Source organism: Eublepharis macularius, chromosome 5, assembly GCF_028583425.1.
Source record: "Eublepharis macularius isolate TG4126 chromosome 5, MPM_Emac_v1.0, whole genome shotgun sequence".
NCBI classification, from domain to species: domain Eukaryota; kingdom Metazoa; phylum Chordata; class Lepidosauria; order Squamata; family Eublepharidae; genus Eublepharis; species Eublepharis macularius.
The window spans coordinates 69,457,860-69,480,565 of NC_072794.1; the positions used below are offsets into that span (position 1 = coordinate 69,457,860).

At 44.2% G+C, this 22,706-nt stretch overlaps 1 protein-coding gene across 1 annotated transcript in view; it reads right to left on the bottom strand.

Annotated features, from left to right (window-relative positions):
• TNNI3K (TNNI3 interacting kinase) overlaps positions 1–17,707 on the bottom strand; it is a 323,247-nt gene extending 305,540 nt beyond the window's left edge. Inside the window, exons 1-4 of the mRNA XM_054979625.1 lie at positions 17,623–17,707; positions 16,990–17,098; positions 3,671–3,756; positions 791–888 (exon numbers count right to left, since the gene is read on the bottom strand). Coding sequence (XP_054835600.1) covers positions 791–888; positions 3,671–3,756; positions 16,990–17,098; positions 17,623–17,662 — 333 coding nt within the window. The 5' untranslated portion in view covers positions 17,663–17,707. The remainder of the gene's footprint in view (positions 1–790; positions 889–3,670; positions 3,757–16,989; positions 17,099–17,622) is intronic.
• Positions 17,708–22,706: the final 4,999 nt, after the last annotated feature.

A 22,706-nucleotide genomic window follows, 5' to 3' on the forward strand; every position in this document is an offset into this window, starting at 1 on the left:
ATCCTATGGCTCACAGCATGGGCTCTATAATAGCCAGACCAGTGAAAGAAGTCCCACCCAGGATGTATTTGTTTCATATGTCTTGTTTATCTAAATTATATTGTGAAAATGGTCAGTTTTAGAAATTTTAGTAAGCCACTTTGGGTTCCTTTGAGGAGAAAAGCAGCATAGAAATACTCTAATAAAATAAATAAATAATACTTGAAACAAACATTATTAACAATTTGCAAGTTATTGAAACAACACATGCCTCTAGACTGAGGGACAGAGGGTCCTTCAAGTCAAAACAAAACAAGACAGCTAAAAAGCAAGGACATGGAATAACAACACCTATTAGTTTTAGGAGATGATTATATGATCATTACAATATGGTTATATTTAGTTAGCCTTCCTGGAAATGTACACAGTATAACACCATCCAGACAATGCTTGTGGTGTTTGGCTCATATATCTTTACTCGTCTCTCCCTCCCTCTTTCCCCCCTGAACTTTCTCTCTTCTTTCTCTTTCTTTCTTATTCTTATTCTTGTAGGAGTAAGATTGAGAATAATGTATATAGGAGGGTTGGATTTGGGACTTTCTCTTTTTCCTAATTGTTACATTCAAAACTCATAATAAACTTTAAATAATAATTTTAAAATGTGAAATATCTTGCACAGGAACTTCAAAAGTCATTTTTTCTATCAAGTGGCCAGTAGAGTACACAAAGTAACATAGTGCTTTTTGAGGTTATCAAGAAAAGAACTGTTGAGATCCTTTTTACAAAATTAATGTGATATAACTCAGTTTACCTTGTAAGCAGCTAAATGCAGAGCTGTAAATCCATTTCTTGTTAACCTAGATGGGCGCAGTCCTTTCAGCATTAGAGTCCTAACATGTGATTTATTACCTAAAATATTGGAAATCAAAGTGCCATGAATATAATCCATAAAACAAATTCAATTACACGTCCTCATCCTAGATCAATGCAAGCCTTACATGCCATTATGTGGATTTATGCAGAAGTAAATCCTCTGGATAACAATGAAATTTACTCTCATGTGTAATATTAATAAATAACAACAACATTTGATTTATATACTGCCCTTCAGGACAACTTAATGCCCACTCAGATAGGTTTACAAAGTATGTTATTATTATCCCCACAACAATCACCCTGTGAGGTGGATGGGACTGAGAGCTCTGAGAGAGCTGTGACTGACCCAAGGTCACCCAGCTGGCTTCAAGTGGAGTGGGGAATCAAACCCAGTTCTCCAGATTAGAGTCCTGCCTCTCTTAACCACTACACAAAACTGGTTTATGGATTTTGACATATCATGTATATATTTTATTATTCATCACTATAGTTTAAATGTACTGAGGAAAGCAAGAACCTTCTACGAGTAAGAAATTAAGGCAGAAGCTCTGTTCTGTGTGCCTCCCCCGCAGATGTGGTGAATGGCTATCAAAGAAAGGGGCTCTCTACTGTGATGAGTTCCCTTTCAAATTCCCTCCTTATGACTTGGCACTTGGCATCTAGACTTTGGAATTTTATATATATGCCAGGTAAAGATGTCTACCAGCTGTTTAGTGATAGGTGATAATTTGATTTCCTCCCATTCTCCCCTCCCCTGCCATGCTGTCTTATTTGTTCTGCAGTGCTTTTGTTGATACATCTTAGATAGTTGTGCTATGTTTGTTTAACTAATATGATCTCTTGTTTTTATTCTTTGGTTATTGTATTATATATTTGTTGATGATCTGTAAACTGCCCTTGAAAACTATACTGGACTTGCAGCACAGAAATGTTACCAATTAAATTAATAGATGTAATTTTGCCCTACCTTTTCCAAACTGCTTCTGTAGCAGCAGCAATGATGAGACAATGAGGCCTCTTCTATTAGTATAACTGGCACCAACTGCCAATTGGCTCTCCTTGTTGAATTATTTCCTGCTGTGGCTGATCTAGCTGGTCATTGTGTTACTTTTATATGAATAATCTAAGAGTGGATAACTCAGTTTGCTTTATTTCTTCTGCCATTCCTCCCTGCCTCTTGCCATGTATATTATATTGTGAACAGATTTTTGAAATGGTAAGCTGCCTTGGGTGCCATAATAGAAAGGAAGTATATAAATGTATAAAATAAAGAATGTGTTACATCATCAGAGCAGTAGGTTGTCCCTTCCTAATTGTGCTGTCTTTGGGATTTTTCTACAAGTAGTTCTAACTAGACATGGGCACAAACAGCATTACGAATGGGAAAAACCCACGAACAGGCCGTTCGTCTGTTCGCGAACAAGCTGTTCATGAAGCTCCATTTCTAAATGAACAAGTGATTGTTGCAAGCCTCATTTGTTGCCTTCATCAACCGTTCATCAACCCAGACAGTCTGTGGCCTTTCAATCAATTCCCCTGGCAATGCCAGGGACAGAACTCTGTCTGAACTCCTTCTGGCTTTCCTTCTGGCTTTAACACTTCAAAGTACTTCCAGCAGAGAGTCCCATTTTTGCCACTGTGAACAGAAAATGACAACAAAGGGAAGGAACCATGTATCATGCCTTTCCCGGAGTGCAATCTCTCTGAAACTTGGGGAAGGGGGGGTTGGAGGACAGTGAGGACTATGTCCCCAGCAAATTTGGTGGGTATCGTACATTGGGAAGGTCACTTTGTAACCCCTCAAAGTAGCTGCCTTCCAACAGGCAGTTCCGTTTTTGCCACTGTGAACAGAAAAAGATAACAAAGGGAATGACCCATGGATCATGCCTTTCCCAGGGTGCAATCTCTCTGAAACTTGGTGGGTCTTTGGAGGACAGTGAGTACTATGTCCCCTGCAAATTTGGTGGGTATTGGGCATTGGGAAGATTAGTTTGTAACCCCTCAAAGTAGCTTCTACCAGAGAGTCCCGTTTTTGCCACTGTGAAGAGAAAATGACAACAAAGGGAAGGACCCATGGATCATGCCTTTCCTGGGGTACAATCTCTCTGAAATTTGGGGGGTCTTTGGAGGACAGTGAGGACTATGTCCCCTGCAAATTTGTTGGGTATTGGACATTGGGAAGGTCAGTTTGTGGGGTGTTTAAAGGGCCCTACCCCTTGCACGTGGCAGGAAAGGGCCCTTTAAACTATCAGCTGGCAGGCGGCAGGGGGGAATTCCCCCTGCCACCTGCTAGCTGATAGTTTAAAGGGATCTTTAAGGGGCCACAAACAATGAATAACGAACATGTTTGTGAACAGGGTCATGTTCGTTACTGTTCGTTGTTCATTGTTCGTGGATGGCAACGAACAACGAACAGCTTGTTCATTTTTTTTTCTGTTCATCCCATGTCTAGTTATAACTGAACCAAAAATTGGCTGTAGTTCATCGTCAACTAAAGGATAAAGGAAGGAGTGTTTACAAAACTCTGAAATTCTTCCCTGGTTACTTAAAACAGTCTTCTCTTCTTCTCTTCTTATCAGTAGGTAACTATTGATAATTGTATGTGTTCACCTTTTGCATGGCTTAACTCCAATCAAAACTTAAGTCACCTTGTTATCGCTGTTTAGACTGTTCCACCTGATGCCTATGTACTATTCAATGGTGCTAAAGAAGCAAAGAGATTAAAAAATAATAATGTACCCTCAGCTTATAAAAAAGAAGAAAAACCATTAAACTCGCCAATAAGAGGGTTACAGAGCATCCTAGAAACACTTACCATTACAAATACAACACAAATGCAGAAGAGACAGTCCATTTTCTGTACGGTAATTTAAATTAACTTTGCTGAAGGCTTCATCAGAGCTGAAAAAAAGATTTTACAGATGATCACAGTTTTCATCTTTTCATATATTTTCTTTTATTGGGGGAAATTGGTGGAAATTCAAATAGGGAAAAATTCACCATGTGTTTGTTGAGACATAGGCGAAGATTCTAGTCCAAATTACCCTAACTTCGAAAATCTCAAAGTCTTTGATTTAAAGCCCTCAGTGTTTCAAGAGCTAGAAGGACGTCAGATAGCACTGATTAATTTTTTACTACTCATGTTTGAGTGAGAGAGAGATGAATTCCTGCTTCTGGAGATTAATAATTTGCATGAGAATCTTTTCCTTGCCAAATTCAATCTGTTTATCCCCCTTAGCTGACATTTTCTTCTCACACTAAAGAACTGTTATCACGTTCTGCAGCTCCATTGCCCCCAATGCCCCCTTCAACCTTTTCCCCCCAATAATGATGAATTCCTTAAATGAAAGTGAACACTTTCCTTGGTCCATGCCATCTTACAGGTACACCCAGGAGTGCCAAACGCCCTCCTACGGCTAGAAACAGGCCAAATGAGAATTGAAGCCAGAATATTGCTATCTTCTGTTTATCAGTAGCTCAAGATATATAACAATCAAAAAGGCCTTCTCCCTCTAATAAACCAAGATCCTTACCAGCCTAGGTGGATGTGGATGGTTAAAAGCAACCTAGAAAGATTGAGACTCTCGCCTGATGACCTACTGACTCAGGGCAGTGACCAGGCAAAAAGTATTGTTAAATAAAAGGTGAGAAACATAGAGCGCCAATGAGATTTAGCTCAATCTCCTCATTTTATGGCCCCTAGGGACTCTAGATATGTTATGGGTATGGCCAGATATCTCACTCATTTGGATGTCCCATCTTATAGAAGAGCTTTCACCCTGGCCCGATGTGAAGTTATCCCTTCAATGGTCATTGAAGAGAAATATAGAAAGATCCCATATGAGGACAGACACTGCTGTTGCCCCATTGGTGAAGTGGAATCATTTACTCATATGTTCTTTCACTGTCCTTTCCATCAAGTCTATAGGGACAAGTTTATTTCCCCACTCTTAGACAGACCTATTGCAGAGGCAAATAAGGCCTGCCTGGAGATACTCCAAATTGATGAAAATCCAACTATCTCCAGGCAAATAGCCAAATTATGTCTCTATTTGGTTAAATTCCATAATAAAAAGAATAGCCATACATAGTCTGTCCTGCTCTTTTTACGATTTTAACTATTTTAATGTCAATGTTTTAAATATTAGAATTACTGTGGTTCCCAGAGAACTATATACATTTTAAGATAAGATTTTAAATGCTAAATGTATTTTTCTATGTCCTTTACATTTTTACACTGGACTTAATTGTTCTATTGATTGCTAAGGATGTATTGCCATTGTTATGGTCTCTGACCGCAAATAAATTCATTCAAATTCACTTTCCTTGAAGTAAGCCCCACTGAATAGACCTGAGAAGGATTCTGAGTAGAGATGGGCACGAAAAGCAATACGAACAAAAAAAGGCCACGAATAGCCCAATCTGCTGTTCAAGAACAAGCTGTTCGTGAGCCCCATTCTAAATGAACAGGTGGTCGTTGCAAGGCTCGTTAGTTGCTGTTCCTTGCTGTTCTTCAAGCTAGACACTCTGGCACCTGCAATCAATTCCTTTGGCAACTTAGGCAGGGATTGTCTGAACTCTGTCTGAACTCCTGCTGTTGCCCTGGAAACCCCAATCTAAGCCCAATTTAGCTTGATAGGCAGGTCTTCCTTTCAAGTGTGGAGCTCCAAATTTGTTACAACAAGGGAGCAAAGACCAGGGGGGAGGGGGACTCCCAGCTCTGGCTTTGCAGACAGTGGAGAGACAGTTGCTGTTGGCATTTTGATAGAGAGACAGGGAGAGTGCATTGGAGTTTGAACTTTCTTTGTGTGTGGTGGGATAGGGATCTACCCCTTCAAGTTCCAGGGCTGTTGCCAGGCTCTGGGCCAAGCTATTATTTAGAAGCAAGTAGAAGCAAGTACTACATCTTTTCTGGAAACGCAGGTGGGGAATATCAAATATCAGGTGGGGGATATCTTTCCCATAGTGGGGGAGAGGGAATACAGAAAACTGGCACATCACAAACCGCAACCTAAAACTTATTCCCCCCTAATCTCTATGCTTGTGTTTGTGTGTGTGTGTGTTGACTTGTGGCTTTTCAAAGACCCTTCTTTCTAATGCTGAAGTAACTGGCTAGATACAAGGGACACTGGTTTCAATTAGCACCTACATAATTTCAGACTGTTCCATCTGATCCATTTTTCAGAACAGATTAGAGCCCCTGGGGATGGGCGGTATATAAATTGAAATATAAATAAATAAAAATAAATAAAACAGCTGAGGGACTTTATTATGGACTCTTGTTATTTGTGAAGGGGTCACTCTGCACATCAAAATAAACTTCCAGTCCTTGGATCACTGGCTAAAGAACAGAATGCTCCTCCTAAATATACAGGTAGGCCTATCCAAGAAATGGCTGGACCTCATTTTTTCCCATTAGGATCCATAAATTGCCAAGCTAAAACAATTTAATTAAAGAGGAATATGGATCTACAGAAGCTGAAGAGATACATCACAATTTACATTATTGCTGTGCTTTCTTTTGGAAATATGCAGATTTGAAATTTTTGAAAGCCACTTTCAGAAACATTTGTAGACCTTCTATTATGACTCACCATTAGTTTGAAGTATAGCATTTCCATTTTTCATAGGTGCAATTAAATGTGTTTCATTTTAAGCCACATCAATCCTGAGAGAGAAATGTAATTTTCTCCATTTTTTGTGTGCTTTCCATACTAATTGCACATGTACATGTCAAACTCTTCAGCAGCTGAACACCACTTATGTATTGTGACATTCAAAGCCCAATTTATTTTTTAATTTCCTCCTATACTTTTTAGTATGCCATGATCCATTTTGATATAGCCTAATGATTTCATGGGGCTTGTTGAGGATGTATGCAGATGAAGTGAATAATTAAAATGAAGCCATTATTGCTAATGCATTTCTAATACTGTGTCCCTCAAATAGGATAAATATCCACATTCCCTCATTAAAAAATGATATACTATATTTGCAAACATATTTTTTTGCAAAAAAATTGCAGGCATTACTAAAAATGGTAAAGGATTTGCAGTTTTATGATTCATTAACTATACTCACTGACCTGCTTTCCACCACTGCTCGTCAGTGGATTGAAAGGGAATTTCATTAATAAAAATAAAGCTAGGAAAGCAGGCAACAGAGTATGTATGTCAACTGAGCTTCATGAAGATCTTCACAAATTGCATACATGCACAATGTATCTTGGAATATTGCATATAATTTGACCAAGTTTGTTTTCTTCTTTCCTACAGTATTTAAATACAGGAATATTAAGGTAAAGTCATAAAAATAATTAGAATTATAACCACCTTTTGTTATAAGACTGAATTTGAAACTGAATTGTAAAATTGGTTTAGAAGATTTCTGTTGCTTGCAAAGCAGCCTTCAAAATTATATATGATAAAGGAAAATGTTTTTGAAAAGCTGAGAACAAAATCTTTTTTTTAACTTTCAAGTAGTTTTTAAAAATTACAAGTTTGCCAATAGGTAGAGTTTTTGTTTTTTAAAAAAACTGTCTTCTACTTTCAGTGAGCCTCCTATGAGGCTCCTATGAGCCTCCTATGAGCATAGAATCATAGAATCATAGAGTTGGAAGGGGCCATACAGACCATCTAGTTCAACCCCCTGCCCAGTGCAGGATCAGCCTAAAGCATCTCTGACAAGTATTCATCCAGCCTCTTCTTGAAAACTGCCAGTGAAGGGGAGCTCACCACCTCCCTAGGCAGCTGATTCCACTTTTGAACTACTCTGACCGTGAAAAAGTTTTTCCTAATATCCAGCTGGTACCTTTGTGCATGTAGTTTTAGCCCATTGCTTCGGTTCCTACCCTCTGCTGCCAACTGGAACAGCTCTTTGCCCTCCTCCAAATGACAGCCTTTCAAATATTTAAAGAGAGCAATCATGTCCCCCCTCAACCTCCTCTTCTCCAAACTAAACATTCCCAAGACCCTCAGCCTTTCCTCGTAGGGCTCAGTCTCCAGACCCCTGATCATTCTTGTTGCTCTCCTCTGCACCCTCTCGATTTTGTCCACATCCTTTTTGAAGTGAGGCCTCCAGAACTGCACACAATACTCCAGGTGTGGCCTGACCAAGGCAGTATAGAGAGGGGCTATGACCTCCTGCGATTTCGATGCTATGGCCCCTTTGATACAACCCAGGATTGAATTAGCCTTTTTTGCCACCGCATCACACTGACTGCTCGTATTCAGTTTACAGTCCACTCTTACCCCAAGATCCCTTTCACATATACTACTGCCCAGAAGTGTATCCCCCATCCAGTATTTGTGCTTCTCATTTTTGTGGCCCAGATGTAATACTGTGCACTTGTCTTTGTTGAATTGCATCCTATTCACAGCTGCCCACTTCTCCAGAGTATTCAGGTCTTGTTGAATTTTAATTCTATCTTCTTGGGTGTTTGCTACTCCTCCCAATTTGGAATCATCAGCAAATTTAATGAGCAGCCCTTCCACTCCTTCATCCAGATCATTGATAAAAATATTGAAAAGTACTGGGCCCAAAACCAAGCCCTGCGACACCCCACTGGACACCTCCCTCCAATCTGATGAAACGCTGTTGACCACCACTCTTTGAGTGCGGTCCTCCAACCAGTTCCCTATCCACCAAACTGTCCTATAGTCTACTCCACAGTCTTCCAGTTTGCCCATCAGAATGTCATGGGAAACCTTATCAAAAGCTTTACTGAAATCCAGATAAATCACGTCAACAGAGTCCCCCCGATCCAGTAAGCTGGTCACTCAATCAAAGAAGGAAACCAGGTTGGTCTGGCAAGATCTGTTAGGAACAAAACCATGCTGACTTCCCCATATCACTGAGTGGTCCTTCAGATGCTTACAGATTGATCCCTTTAAAATCTGCTCTAATATCTTCCCAGCAACAGAAGTCAGACTGACCGGCCTGTAGTTTCCTGGGTCATCCTTCCTCCCTTTCTTAAAGATTGGGATAATATTCGCTCTTCTCCAATCTTGTGGCACATCCCCAGTCCTCCAGGAGGCCTTGAAGATGATGGACAGGGGTTCTGCAAGTTCTCTGGAAAGTTCTTTCAGCACTCTTGGGTGCACCCCATCCGGCCCAGGGGATTTGTATTCATCCAGTGCAGCCAGATGCCTCTCCACTACCTCTCTGTCAATGTCAATTAGCCACTCAGGTGTCCTGCCACATTTTCTAATACCTCTAGATGTGCCTGAGTTCTTCAGAGAGAAAACAGAGGCAAAAAAGTCATTACGCCTGTCTGCTTTTTCTCTGTCCTGCATCAGAGTTTCTCCATCTACTCCCAACAGCGGTCCAATTGCCTCTTTTACCTTGTGTTTGCTTCTCACATATCTGTAGAAGTTTTTCTTATTGTAGCAAGCCCTCCTGGCCAGACCCAGCTCGTACTGAGCTTTGGCCTCTCTGATGGCTGATCTGCAGTACCTAGTAACCCTCATATACTCCTCTTTAGAGGTCTGTCCTTCTCTTCATTTCCTGAACATTTCCTTTTTCTCCCTTAGCTTATTCTGGAGCTCTCTGTGCATCCACATCAGTTTCTTGGAGCCCTTACCATGTTTCCATCTTGCTCGGATAGTGAGGGCTTGAGCTTGCAAAAGCTCATGTTTGAGAATGTCCCACCCTTCACTCGCTCCTTTCCCTTCCAGCAGACTCCCCCATGGAATGACTCTCATCAAGCCTCTGAGTTCATCGAAGTTGGCCCTACAAAAATCTAACCTTCGAGTCTGGCTATGAACTTCCTTGGCTCCCCACAGCAACTGGAACTCAAGAAGGACATGGTCACTTCCCCCTATGGTCCCCACCACCTTCATCTCATCTACCAATTCTTCCCTGTTGGTTAATATCAAGTCTAGTATGGCCGAACCCCTTGTAGCTTCCTCCACCTTTTGAAAAAGGAAGTTATCGGCCAGGCAGGTCAGGAAATTGCGTGATTCATGACGCTTTGCTGAGCCTGTCTCCCAGCACACATCGGGGAAGTTGAAGTCACCCATAATTACAAGGTTCTGATGTCTGGATACTCTGCCAATCTGTTCAAAGAGGGCAGCATCCATTTCTTCTTGCTGGTCAGGTGGTCTGTAGCAGACTACAACAATAATACCCTTTGTCCTTCCTCCCCTTATTTCTACCCATATACTTTCCACCGGGCTGTCCGCCCCATTCTCCATAACAGAAAGTGCAATCTTGAAAACTGGATTGTAATTAAGAAGTGATAGTAACAAGATTTGCAGTGAATGATTAGCATCCCACTGAGGTTCAAGACATTTTTTTGGTCTTGCTTTCAGATAAGATGAGGGCAATTGCTCAGCATCAATGGCCAGATGAGCCAGGGAGGAAGGAGGCCAGGAGGGCTTGGGGGAGCTGCCAGTTAGCATAATAAGATTCCTGTAACTTACATAGCAGATTGCTTCCATAAGTACAGTAGATGTCAACCTATATTTTGTTGGATAATTATACTCTGTGATATTCAAAAGTAAGTTTAAATTACCAATGTTTGTTTTTAAAAACCTTGGTTATCTGGGCTTCTTACTTGCCTTCTGGTTTGGGGACTTACAGTGCATTTTTACTAACTCTGCTGCTGTGAAGAGGAGAAATATTTTTCATGGACAGCTACAAGCTCCACAATTCAGTAAGCTTCAAAAAAGTCTGCATGTAAGGTTGCCACTTCTTGTTCTAGACAGTAGACATGGACATCTTTCATAGAGTGGTAAACAAAGCAACTGAAGCTGATCCCATCAGATTGGCCATTTGACTAAGGTTCCATTTGTCTGGGAGCAGCAGGTAAACTCCTGCCTCTGCCACTGGTGCTTTTTGTTCCACTGGGAGCAAAAATGGGGGGGTGGGAAGTGATGTCATACAAGGTTGTAATTAGACATGGGCGCAAACCAAAAAATTTTAACAAACCAGCGGTTCGCGGTTCAGTGTCGATGACGATCCCAAGATCGTGAACCGCAACGAACATTTTCCATAGCCAAACCAGTTTGCGGTTCATTGGGCGTGGAAGGGCCCCTGTGGCACTTACAGAGCCCATATTCCTGGGGAGTCTTTTGCAGGCTCTCCTACAGACTTCAACCAAGTTTGGACAAGATTGCAAAAGGGAGCTTGGAGTTACACTCTCTCCAATCGAAGGCCCCCAGGAAACTCCCACTCGATACAATTAGAGCCACCAGTTGACGTTGGCCCAGTGTACAGAAGGTGGGTGCTGACAGCAGCCGCTGGGCCCGGTGGGCACGGGGAGGCAGTGATGAGCCACCTCTCCTCAGGGGGCGGGGGGTCTGGGCACTCGCCGGCAGCACCCCCATGTGCCCACCCGCCAGGCCAGAGAGGAGCGCGCTGGTATTCCCAGCGGGGGTAGGAATGTGGTTAATGCCGGCAGCCGCCAGGCCTAGCGGGCACAGGGAGGCGGCAACGAGCCACCTCCCCTCAGGGGGCGGGGGGTCTGGCTGCTTGCTGGCAGCACCCCTCATGTGCCTGCCTGCCAGGCCAAAAAGGAGTGCGCTGGTATTCCCAGCGAGGGCTGGAAGGTGTGTACCAGCAGCGGCCACCGGGCCTGGTGCGCACAGGGAGGTGGTGGCAAGCTGCCTCCCCTCAGGGGACAGGGTGTCTGGCTGCTCGCTGGCGGCACCCCCCATGTGCCCGCCCGCTAGGCCAAAGAGGAGCATGCTGGTATTCCTGGCGCACGCCGGAAGGTGAGTATTGGAAGTGGCCGCCAGGCCTGGTGGGCACGGAGAGACAGTGACAAGCCGCCTCCCCTCAGAGAGCAGAGGGTCTGGCTACTCGCCGGCGGCAGGCCAAAGAGGAGCACGCTGGTATACCCGGCGCACTGGCAGCAGCTGCTGGGCCTGGCAGGTACGGGGAGGCAGTGGCGAGCTGCCTCCCCTCAGGGGGCGGGGGGTCTGGCCACTCGCCAGCAGCACCCCCCATGTACCAACCCGCCAGGCCAAACAGGAGTGCGCTGGTATTCCCGGCATGGGTGGGAGATGATATGACATTTGGAAGGGGGCCTGATCCCACAGCAACTGCGGGTCCTCACCTCGGGGTCCCACTAACGAAAATTTCAACAGCAGCTGACAGCTCCAACCTTCCTGCCTTGCCAGAAAGGATGGGAGCGAGAGGACATGTCATCATAAGGAGGGGGAGGGGGAATATCCCTCAGCATCCGCGGGTCCTCACCCGATGGTTCCACTGAGGAACAGTGCGGAGGCGGCAGCCAACGGTACACACCTTCCAGCCTTGCCGGAATGGATGGGAGGGAGAGGACCTGTCATGTGGGGGGTAAGTGGGAAGTCCCCCCCCCAACCTCCAGGCCAAAGAGGAGCGTGCTGGTATTCCCAGAGTGGGTGGGAGAGGACAAAAATTCATGAGGAGGGGAGGAGAAAGAACCCTCAGCATCCGTGGGTCCTCACCCGAGGGTCCCACTGAGGAACAATGCAGCAGTGGCAGCCAACAGTACACACCTTCCTGCCTTGCCAGAAAGGATGGGAGAGGACATGTCATCATGAGGAGGGGAAGGGGGAAGATCCCCCCCCCAACCTCCAGGCCAAAGAAGAGCACGCTGGTATTCCTGGTGCGGAGGGCCCGGGAATCTCTGTCTGTCTCTACATACAGTTTTCCAACCATATACCATTCTCTAACTGTTAACATTCATTCTCTAATGTTTGTGCATACATTCTAGTGTCTTTTGCATTATACTGATACATTCTGGACTGTTTGTATCTTTCTCTGTTTCTGATTTTCAGTCCTTTTCTCCATGGATGCGGCATGTTCTGTTCGATTCTATATCTCCTTGATGCATTCGCATTCTATTTCTACTTATAGAACAGTTGATATCTGTGTGCCCCTTTCTATCTGTTTCTCTGTTTCTCCCTCTCACTGTCTATTTGCAACTTTCTATCTCTCTCTGTCTCTTCCTATGTGATTCCACCACTATTTATCTGAATCTATCTCTTTCTACGTATATATCTGTCCTTTATTATTTCTTTACATCTCTAGCTGTCTTTTTTTCTGTTTCAATAATTATGTTGTTTTCTATTTTCCTTTCTCTATCATCATCCATATGTAGGCTTGTGTGTCCATCTTTTTCCAATGGTTTTGTTTTTGTTTTTCAATACATCTTTCTATCTGTCTCTCTGTCTTGTTCTGTCTGACATGAGGAGGGGGAGGGGGAAGATCCCCCAGCAGCCACAGGTCCTCACCTGAGGGTCCCAATGAGGAGTAATACGGGGGCAGCATACAGTACCCACCTTCCTTCCTTGACGGAAAGGACGGGAGTTGCGGGACACATTCCCACCCAGCTGAAAGGGGTCCCGTCAGTCCCATTGACAGGGGAGCCACCACGTTGTCAACTGACTATATCCCTATACGATACAATCGGCTGCACGAGTGCAACCGAGCTGTGTAACCAAGGAGGGAGCAGTAACACGATAGTCCATTGTGAAGCAGGGGCTGACCTGATCTGCCATCCTGCCTTTGAGGAAAGTTGGGGATGGGCAGGACAGGAGGCATTGTTTGGATGGGTCAGAGTGGTTCCTGAGAGGGGGAGATGGAAACGTGACAACAGCAGCTGACATCGGCCACCTTCCTGCCTTTGCGGGAAGGACATCAGTCAAGCGACCCATTCCCCCCTGATCAGAGGGCTCTGCATTTGCGATGGATGGGGCACTGTGCGGATGAACTATATGTGAAACCGTTCCTGAGCTGCTGCACAAGTGCCCAAAGGAGGCTGCCATCAGCATCATCACCCACCTTCCTGCCTTACTGGAAAGGATGGGAGGGAGAGGACCTGTCATGTGGGGAGAAAGTGGGAAGATCCCCCCCGCAACCGCCAGGCCAAAGAGGAGCACACTGGTATTCCTGGTGTGGAAGGGAGAGGACATGTCATTTGGACCAGGGGCCTGATCCCCCAGCCACCGTGGGTCCTCACCTGAGGGTCCCACTGAGGAACAGTGCAGCAGAAGCCGCCTCCTGAGCCATCAGCCCTGAAGCTGTAAGCATCACTGTCCCAGACCCCGAGGGGACAACCTCCACCAGCGCGGCCTGCTGGAGTGCTCTCCTCTCACCAGCATCACCCTCAGGACAAAGTGATCCTCCCACTGACCCCCGCTCAGAAGAGCTGGTGGCCCCCTTTCTCCCCCCAATGGATGTTTCACTGGGTGAGGAGGGAGACAGGCTCAGGTGGTGCCAAGTCAGGTGCCAAGTCAGGGCCGTCGAAGACAGGTGCTTCGGGTTTTGCCCCTGCACACCAGGACATCACAGGCACGGCACCACAGCACATGGGGTCATCAGGAAGGGCACGAAAGTGCCTCCATACGGAGGCGTTGTAACGTCGACCGCTAACTATCCCGGGGGAGGAGGACGAATGGTTACAGGCTGCGCTGCGGGGCTGGACATGGACGATGGGGTGAGGGGTGGACTGCAGGTGGGGACACCACCGAGAGTTTGGGATGGAGATGGGAGGGATCTTTCATAACACACATACCATTCCTCCAGGGATCCATCACCCACCCAACCCTTCTCAAAATGTTGAGATTCCCCCCTGCAGAAAGATCTCTTTGGCCTAGCCCACCACTCCCACAGACCTGACCCGATCAGGCACTGATCAATAATCAATGTGAGCCCTCAGCCGAGGTGCCCACTGAGCTTGGCCCCAGAGCCAGGCAGCAGCCCTGGAACCAGAGGAGATAGATCCTTATCCCCCAAATCCAAGCTGAATTAGTCTCTCTCCCCAAAGGCTAGTAAGTGGCAAGCAAGAGCTCTGTGCCACTCCACTGCTCACTGAAAGTGAAAACCAGCATGGGAGCCCACAACTATTTATAAGCACAGGTCCCATTGAACAATGCAGGAGGTCTGTGTTTGGCCGTCAGAGCTGCCTATCAGGGTTTTCAGGGATGAGATTGAAGTGCCCATGGCTACAGGATACCCCCTTCCCCCTCCCTCCCCTGGGTGTCTTCTCCCAACTTGTAACTGCTTTGCAGCTCCGTGGTTGGAAGGAAGACCTGCCGATCAAGGTCAGCTGGGCTTCCATTCGGGTTTCCAGGGCAACAGAAGGAGCGCAGACAGAGTTCAGGCATTCCCCCAGCTCCGTTGCCAGGGGAATTGATTGCTGGCGCCTGTGTCTGGCTTCCCAAACCGCGGCTAAACGCACCAAACCAGCCTTCTTCCGAACGCTGGTTCGTTGGCAGTGAACAATCATGTGCTGCCGGATTGTGATCGCGCGATCGCCATTTTCGTGGGTTTTTTCAAGTTCGCAATGCAGTTCGTGCCCATCTCTAGTTGTAATATCACTTCTGGTTGTACCTGTAAGTGACATCATAACACACTAGGAATTCCTCATATCTCTTTGCTTTTTACTATAGAGATGGGGAATTCTTAGAGCATCATGACATCCCTTCTGAGAGCAACCAGAATTGACATCATGGTGTTATGTGATGTCCCTCTGGCCCCCATTTTTGCTCCTTCTAGTGTAATTACAGCACTTGACACCTCTAAGTTCCACCCCCTTAGAAACTTGCTATGATCTCCAAGTATTCTGTATACCTGCGACTTGTAGAAAATCTGTTATTTAAGGATGGTTCAGTTTTCTTCCTTTCTGATAAGCGCTGGACCATCCACTTTGCTATTAGTAGGAATGATTACCATTTGATGAGAAGAACATGATGCAAAAGGAGTGTTTTCAGCCATCTCAATTGTGATTTGGAAACTAACTTTATGCACATCATACACTAAGCTTTAGGCAGTGGCCTTCAAACTTTCTACTTTGAGGGAATCTTTTCTACATCAACTTGTTTGGTGAACAACCACTACATGTCTTCCATGAACCCAAATGCATTACAGAGGATTCTGAAATCTCACATGGATACACACCTTAACATGGTGAGGGGGTTTGAGTGTGTTAAAGTGAAGCTGAGAGTAATACCATCAGGAGCACAGGCTTGGTCAAGAATCTAAACTCCCAACAGAGTCACTCAAGGCTGAATAGTCAAAGCTGAGACACCAGACTAAGATGCATTCACTCCCTTCAAAAATCAATAGACACAAAAGGAATGTCTAAGGCTGTGTGACACATAATAGGAACCTGGAATGTGAGATGTATTAATCAAGATAAGCTCAACATTGTAAAATGAGAAATGGAACATTGTAATCCTGAGTGTGAGTGAACTAGAGTTCACATTTTCAGTCAGAAAATTGCAGAGTGTTTTACTCCAGAAATGATAAACTCTGAAGTAATGGTGTTGTTCTAATAGTCAGGTGAGATGTAGCACAAACAATCAAGAGCTACAATGCAAATCCTGACCAATGCATATCGATCAGACTTCATGGAAGGCCCACCAACTACAGATGCTGAAGGGGAAGAGATTAAAAGCTTTCATGCAAGTGTCCAAGAAGAAATTGATCACCTAAACAGGATGCACTGATAATCATAGGTGACTGGAATGCAAAAGTAGGAGACAAAGCAGAATCAAACATTGTTGGAAAGTTTGGACTAGGAATATGCAATGAAGCAGTAGAGCGACTCATAGAGTTTTGTGAAACCAGTAACTTGTTCATTGTAAGCACATGCTTCAGGAAACCTAACAGATGATTATATAAGTGGAAATCACTGGATGTCCAACACTGGAAACAAACAGATTACATAACTGGAAGCAGAAGATGGAGAAGTTCTGTATTCTCTGCTAAAACAAGACCAAGAACTAATTGTGGTATAGACCACATAATGTTAGTCTCAAAACTTAGAATAAAGATGAAAAGAAACACTAAAAGAATCATAGTATAATGAAATATAATCTAAATAATATTCATGAAGAATTTAAAGACCATGTAAAGAACAGATTGAAATCAATGGAAGTGTTTAAATTTGGCTGTATTGTACACTAAAACAGTGGCTCCTTAAAGACTAGTAACATTTATTCCAGCATGAACTTTTGTGAATCAGAGCTCACTTCTTCGGCTGCTATAATAAACTATCACAACTCTGTCTCTGTTCATTTTGTTAAAAATGAAATTAAGTTGTATCTTATGTTTGTAAAATACACAAGAGTGCAATACAAGTCCCATAGAGTCATTGTTTTTATAAACAATTTAAGGAACAATACTAACAGAATGGATTACCTGAAAACATGTTTTAGTTCTGTAAACTCCTTTTCTTTGATTAATAGATCATCTTCGAATCTTTCAACAATTATTGAATATGATTCACTAACCTTTTTCTTCCATTCATCTAAAAGAAAAATGGTCAGTATAAGACACTTTGATATAAATTAAATATATATGAAAAATTCTAATTTAAACAGTTTCCCTAAGTAGCTGAATATTACATAATCTTGCCTGTTTTCTTAACACATTTGCTTAGATGATTTTATTAAAACTTCTGTTAAAAATGAAAAGGCGCATTATGAATTGCACAGTGCACAAGCACAATGGTTAGTTGTCAGTATTTAGTTGATTCATTCTTTGATTTTCAGTCTTGAAATAGAATAATGTACAAATATGCAATATTTATTAAACTAACTCAATAATTTATTTGAACATGATTCATTAGATTCTCCAAAGGTTTGAAAAAAAATATACAATGTTTTGGTAACTGCATTTCAAGATCTGAAAAAACCCTACTTTAAATTATGCCATTCTTTAGCTAGTCTACCAACAGTAAACACTTTTGCAACTTAACTGCAGAATAAAATTTAAAAGACTTTTTGATAATGCATTTGCAATATATTTCCTTTAAGAATAATGCTTAATTACCAGTGCAAGTTTGGGTTGGTCTAGATTTATAGTTCCCCATTTCTTCTTTGTTTCAGAAAAGTTCTGGTAGTAATATGACTCTTTGTTTGAGCAGTCCTTACAGTCCCACTTTAAAAAGGGAGAGAAGCACTTTGATAGTCTTGTACCTAAAAATAAACTGTGTGCCAAATGGAATGTCATGCAACAATGACACAGAAAACAGTATGTGCTATCAAGTGCAGAACAAGAGAAGTAACTAACCATATTGTTGAAATACAAAGGAAAAATTGCAAATATGCAGATAGAAATATTTGCTGATCTCTGATAAATATGTATGAATGAATACCTAGAAAGGAGCTATCTATCAGCTCCTAGGTCAGATATCCAGTCTAATGTCAAATAGCTTCTGTGGTTGAAACTGCAAGCGCGTCATGTAAACACTGTCTTGATAGTACTGTGGAAATATAGATTGGTCAGGTAATCATTGAGTTGCTAGGCATTTGAAGGGTCCTCCAGTCCAGCAGATTTATTGCCAGACTTACTAAAGGAACTCTGTCCACTTTGCTTTGTGTGCCGAGGAACTCATGCATGTCTCTAGCAGAATCCTTGCTTATTTCTACTCTCCAGGAAGCATTCTTAGCACATGTGATGTGACTCTAGCCACTTGGGCCCAGCTTTGGTTTTGAGCAAATTAAGCACATACCCTAAAACACACTCAGCTACTCTCTGTGGCTATGCATTGCAGAAGATGAGGTGTAATGGTGGCTAACAGTGTAGTACTAAACAGAGTTAACCTTTATAAACATATTGACCTCAATGAACTTAGAGCGGTGTGACAGATCACGTTGCAAGTTACCTTTCAGCTCCTACCAGTTCTGAGATGCACCAAGAATTAGGTTCCATTGATCTTGTTGCTAGGCAAGGAATTCTAAACATAGTTTTCCAGCTTCCATACAGTTTGCTGTTCATTTTTTTAAAAATGTCCAATGTGATTACATATAAATGCATACTAGGTCAGGAGCAGCAGTACCTGGCAGCAGTAAGTACATACATTGTGCCACCACTACTATACCAGCCATGCCAAGTGAAATTCAAATTGCTTCTGCTGCATACTGTGCCTTATTGTTTCCTTTGATAGCAATAGCAATAGCGAAGAGGAGCCCAGTTAGCTCCTTTTCTTACTTGCTTTGGCTAGCTAATGACATCCACACAGCAGCACAAGCAGTAGCAAAAGTATCATGAAAAAAAATGGAGTGAGGTGGCCTAGTGAGCTTATACAGCCACCTGCCACTGGCAGGACAACATTTTCTCCTATGTTTAGCAAGCAGCAAAGGCAGAGGCAGACAGCTCAAAGAAGAGGAAGTACGTGCATTCCAAGAGGGTCTATGTGAATCTGAAAGAGAGTGGTATGTGAGCATGACTGTGTATTTGTATGGTGGCTTGCGTGTGCTCCATGAACTTAATTCTATAGACCATATAAGGAATGCTATGACTTCTGTTCATTTATTTACAGAATTTTAGATATGTTGTACTCTGGCATGCTAGCACCCAGGGCAAGGCAAGTATTGTTCCCCCTAACCCATGGATGGGTAGCACTCCCAGAGTCCCTTCCACCAGTCCAGTACTGAACCACTTACCCCCAGCCCTGCCCTGCACATGTACTGTATTTTTAAAAAATGCTGATGTAATTAAAGTAAAATGAATTTAATGCTAGTATACTCAAAATTATTTAAAATCATCTGGTTTTAATTTGTGCAAAGTTTTCAGTAACAGTATTGAAATCTACATTGGAAATCTCTCTCAATTGACAGTATTGCAAGGCTACTCATTCTTTATTGGCTCATTGTAGCCAAGAAGTAGCAGCCTGTCAAGAAGGTCCTTCCAAAAAGCAACAACAATAACAATATGAGCCAAGAAAGAATGAGCCAAGTCCAATCTTTACTAACATTATATCACAAAAACACAAATGATAATTTAAGACATTGTTTTAAATGACATAGCACAATCCTCTGCAGAGTTGCTCAGAAGTAGAGATGGGCATGAACCTAAATACAACCCAAAAACACCCACGATCCAGGCCAGTTCGGGGTTCACGAACCAGGGTTCATGGAAGCTCCTTTCCATGCTGGTTCGTTGGGCCATATTTACAGGGGGCGTTTAAATGGCCATTTCCCCAGGGAAATGGCCATTTAAACTGCCCCTTTAAGGGCCCTGCTGCAGCAGGTCCCGTTAAACTGTTAGCTGGCAGGCATCAGGATCCCCCCCTGCCGTCTGCCAGCTGATAGTTTAAAGGGACCTGCCATAGCAGGGCCCTTAAAACTGCCCAAACCCCAGCCCCTCTACCCCCCACCCCCCAGTCCAAGTCCCAGCCCCAGCCCCAGCCCCACACTTACCTTATTCTGCAGTGCAGCGTCCTTCCTCTCCTCCCAGGAGCAGTGGGAAGGTCATTTCCGGCCTCTTCCACCGCCCTGAGGGCCTGCTGGGCGATGGAAGAGGCTGAAAACAGCCTTCCTATCCTTCAATTGGCTGCCACGGCGGCCATTTGAGGGGCAGGGAAGCTGAAAATGGCCTTCTTGCCCCTCAAATGGCTGCCGCAGCAGCCATTTGAGGGGCAGGGAGGCTGTTTTTAGCTTCTTCCATCGCCCTGCAGGCCCTCAGGGCAGTGGAAGAGGCCGAAGATGACCTTCCCATTTATCCTGCACTGCAGTATAAGGTAAGTGTGGGGCTGGGGCTGGGGGGTAGGGGGGGCTGGGGTTTGGGCAGTTTAATGGGACCTGCCGCTTGCAAGGCAGGAAAGGGTCCTTTAAACTGTTAAATGCACCCTGCCGCTGTTAAGGCCAGAAAGGGGCATTTAAACCCCATGAACCACGAACTGGTTCGTAACTGGTCCAGTTCTGTGGTTCCTGGTTCATTTTTTTTGGTTCCGTGCCCATGTCTACTCAGAAGTAAGGCCCACCATATTGAATGGCACTTTACTCTGAGGAAAGCATGGACATAGGATTGCTGCCTTGGCTGATCTGTGCAGATCTGAAGATCAATGGATGTGAGCCATGCATAGCAACTCAGAGAATACATTTTCCTACTGGAACTAACAGACAGAAATAAATCACATGAGTGTTACTGAGCTACAATCTAAGGAAAATTTGTCTCCTTATAGAGAGCAAGACAGATCTGAAAGCAGCACTGCATGAATCGGGAGGGGGGGAGGAGTTCCTCCCTTCCTTTTGGCCGCTTTATGGAGCAAGGGCAGGTGTTTGCTCCTTGCAGAGAACCCAGTAAGGCAACTCCAGCTGATCCTAATGCTGCTGCCAGGAAAACATGCCTAACTGTGACTGTATGGTTTACATAAGAGCTGCCAGGCTGAGTCTGCAGTCGTGCAAAACTATACAAGGCAGGCTGGAAAAAGGGCTGCCAACTCCATTCTGGCAACACTCCCAAGCCTTTAAAACTCCCGGAGTGAAGCATTTCAGCATCCTGCGTTCCCTAATGCCCAACTGCTGAATTTCCACCTTTTTATCCCCATGCTAAGAAACCAGCAAACTTTGCTTTCAATGTCAAACACTCCCTGGAAGCTCCTGCCTGTGATAAGGAATTCAGTAAAATGAGCCTGCTGCGTGTTTGCCAGGAGATCAGCCCTGTTGAACTTGATGGGGTTGATCCTCTATCCAGGCTACTGAAGATCTTTGTGCTATATGAAGAACTTGGGGTCCATGATACCAGGCCTGCCTTGCCAGCCATTCAAACCTGAGCTGGCGGGGTTGGCAGAGCACTGTCTGGACAGTCGCTCCAGATCAGCAGCATGTTGGCGGAGCAAATTGTTAGGTGGAGCCCACCTGAGGCCACCACAGGCAAGAGGCATCCGCCCGCCACAACCACTTTCAGGGGACTTTGCATGCTCACTCTCAGGTGGGGGGATGTGGCTTCAAGGGGCTTTTGCAGGCTCATCCCAACAGCCTCCGCAAGAGGGGGTGAGTGAGCAATATCTTTGAAGGCAATGGGCCAGGACTCAACATTTTGTGCCCCTAAGAATTTTGCACACAGAGCAACTGCCACTTTGTCCACACCCATGCTACACCACTGGTTGAAGTAGGATCTGGGAGACCCAGGTTCAAATCCTCAGTTTGCCATGGAAGCTTTCTAGATGACCTTGAACCAATTACACAGTTTCAGCCTAATGTTCCTCACATAGTTGTTGTGAAGATAAAATGGAGGAGGGGAGAATATTATAAAATTCCAAAGTGGTGTGCAGAATAAAACTAAAACAGCCACTCAAAGCAAAATCAACTATCATAAGTGGGACAGAGCCAGTGTCATACAATAGGAGTGTTAATTCTAGCACCAGTGATCCAAGCTTTATCAGCCATGAAGCTAGTTCATGACCATAGGCTAGTCACTGTCTCTCAGCCTAACTAAAGTCACAGTGAAGGCTGTAATGGAGGACAGGAGCTTCTTGGAGGAAAAGCGGGATAAAAACGTGATAGAAAATTAAAAAAAAAAGACAAAGCAAATCAATAAATAAGCAGCAGGGCAGAAAATCATCTTGGCAAACACAATTTCCAATGGCACAATAAAAAAGAGATCTTAGACTGCTTCCAGAAGAAGACACTTGAGCTTCCTTTGGAAGGCTGTCCCAAAGTACTTTCAGTAGGGCCTCCTGTGAGGATGTCAAGGCTGGGGAGACGGAGATGTATAACAAGAAGAGGTAGAGTTGCTAACTAGACTGAAGAAAATGTCTTTTGCCTTTAATATAGGTTAAATGTGTGGAAATGAGCAGCTGATAACCAGAAGATCCAACTGATATTAGAAGATTAGCTAGAGGGAACAGTTTAAAAGGTGGTAAGCCTAGGAGAGATGTTTTCTCAAACAATTCTGAGTCAACGTAGAGCAGCCCAGCCGAGTATTCAGGCCCCAGCCACTTGCAGAGACAGCGTGGCTCCCTTCCACTGCTTTTGCAGTTGCTGTGGTGCTCACCCATTTGTCCTCGGATGTTGCTGGCTGTAAGGTGGCCTGTGTGGCTTGAGTTGCTTGACTTAGGGGCTCCTGCTTGGGGTTTCCACTGCTGCACCTGTTAGGAGCTTGGGCTTCAGCCTTGCAGCTTCTGCAGC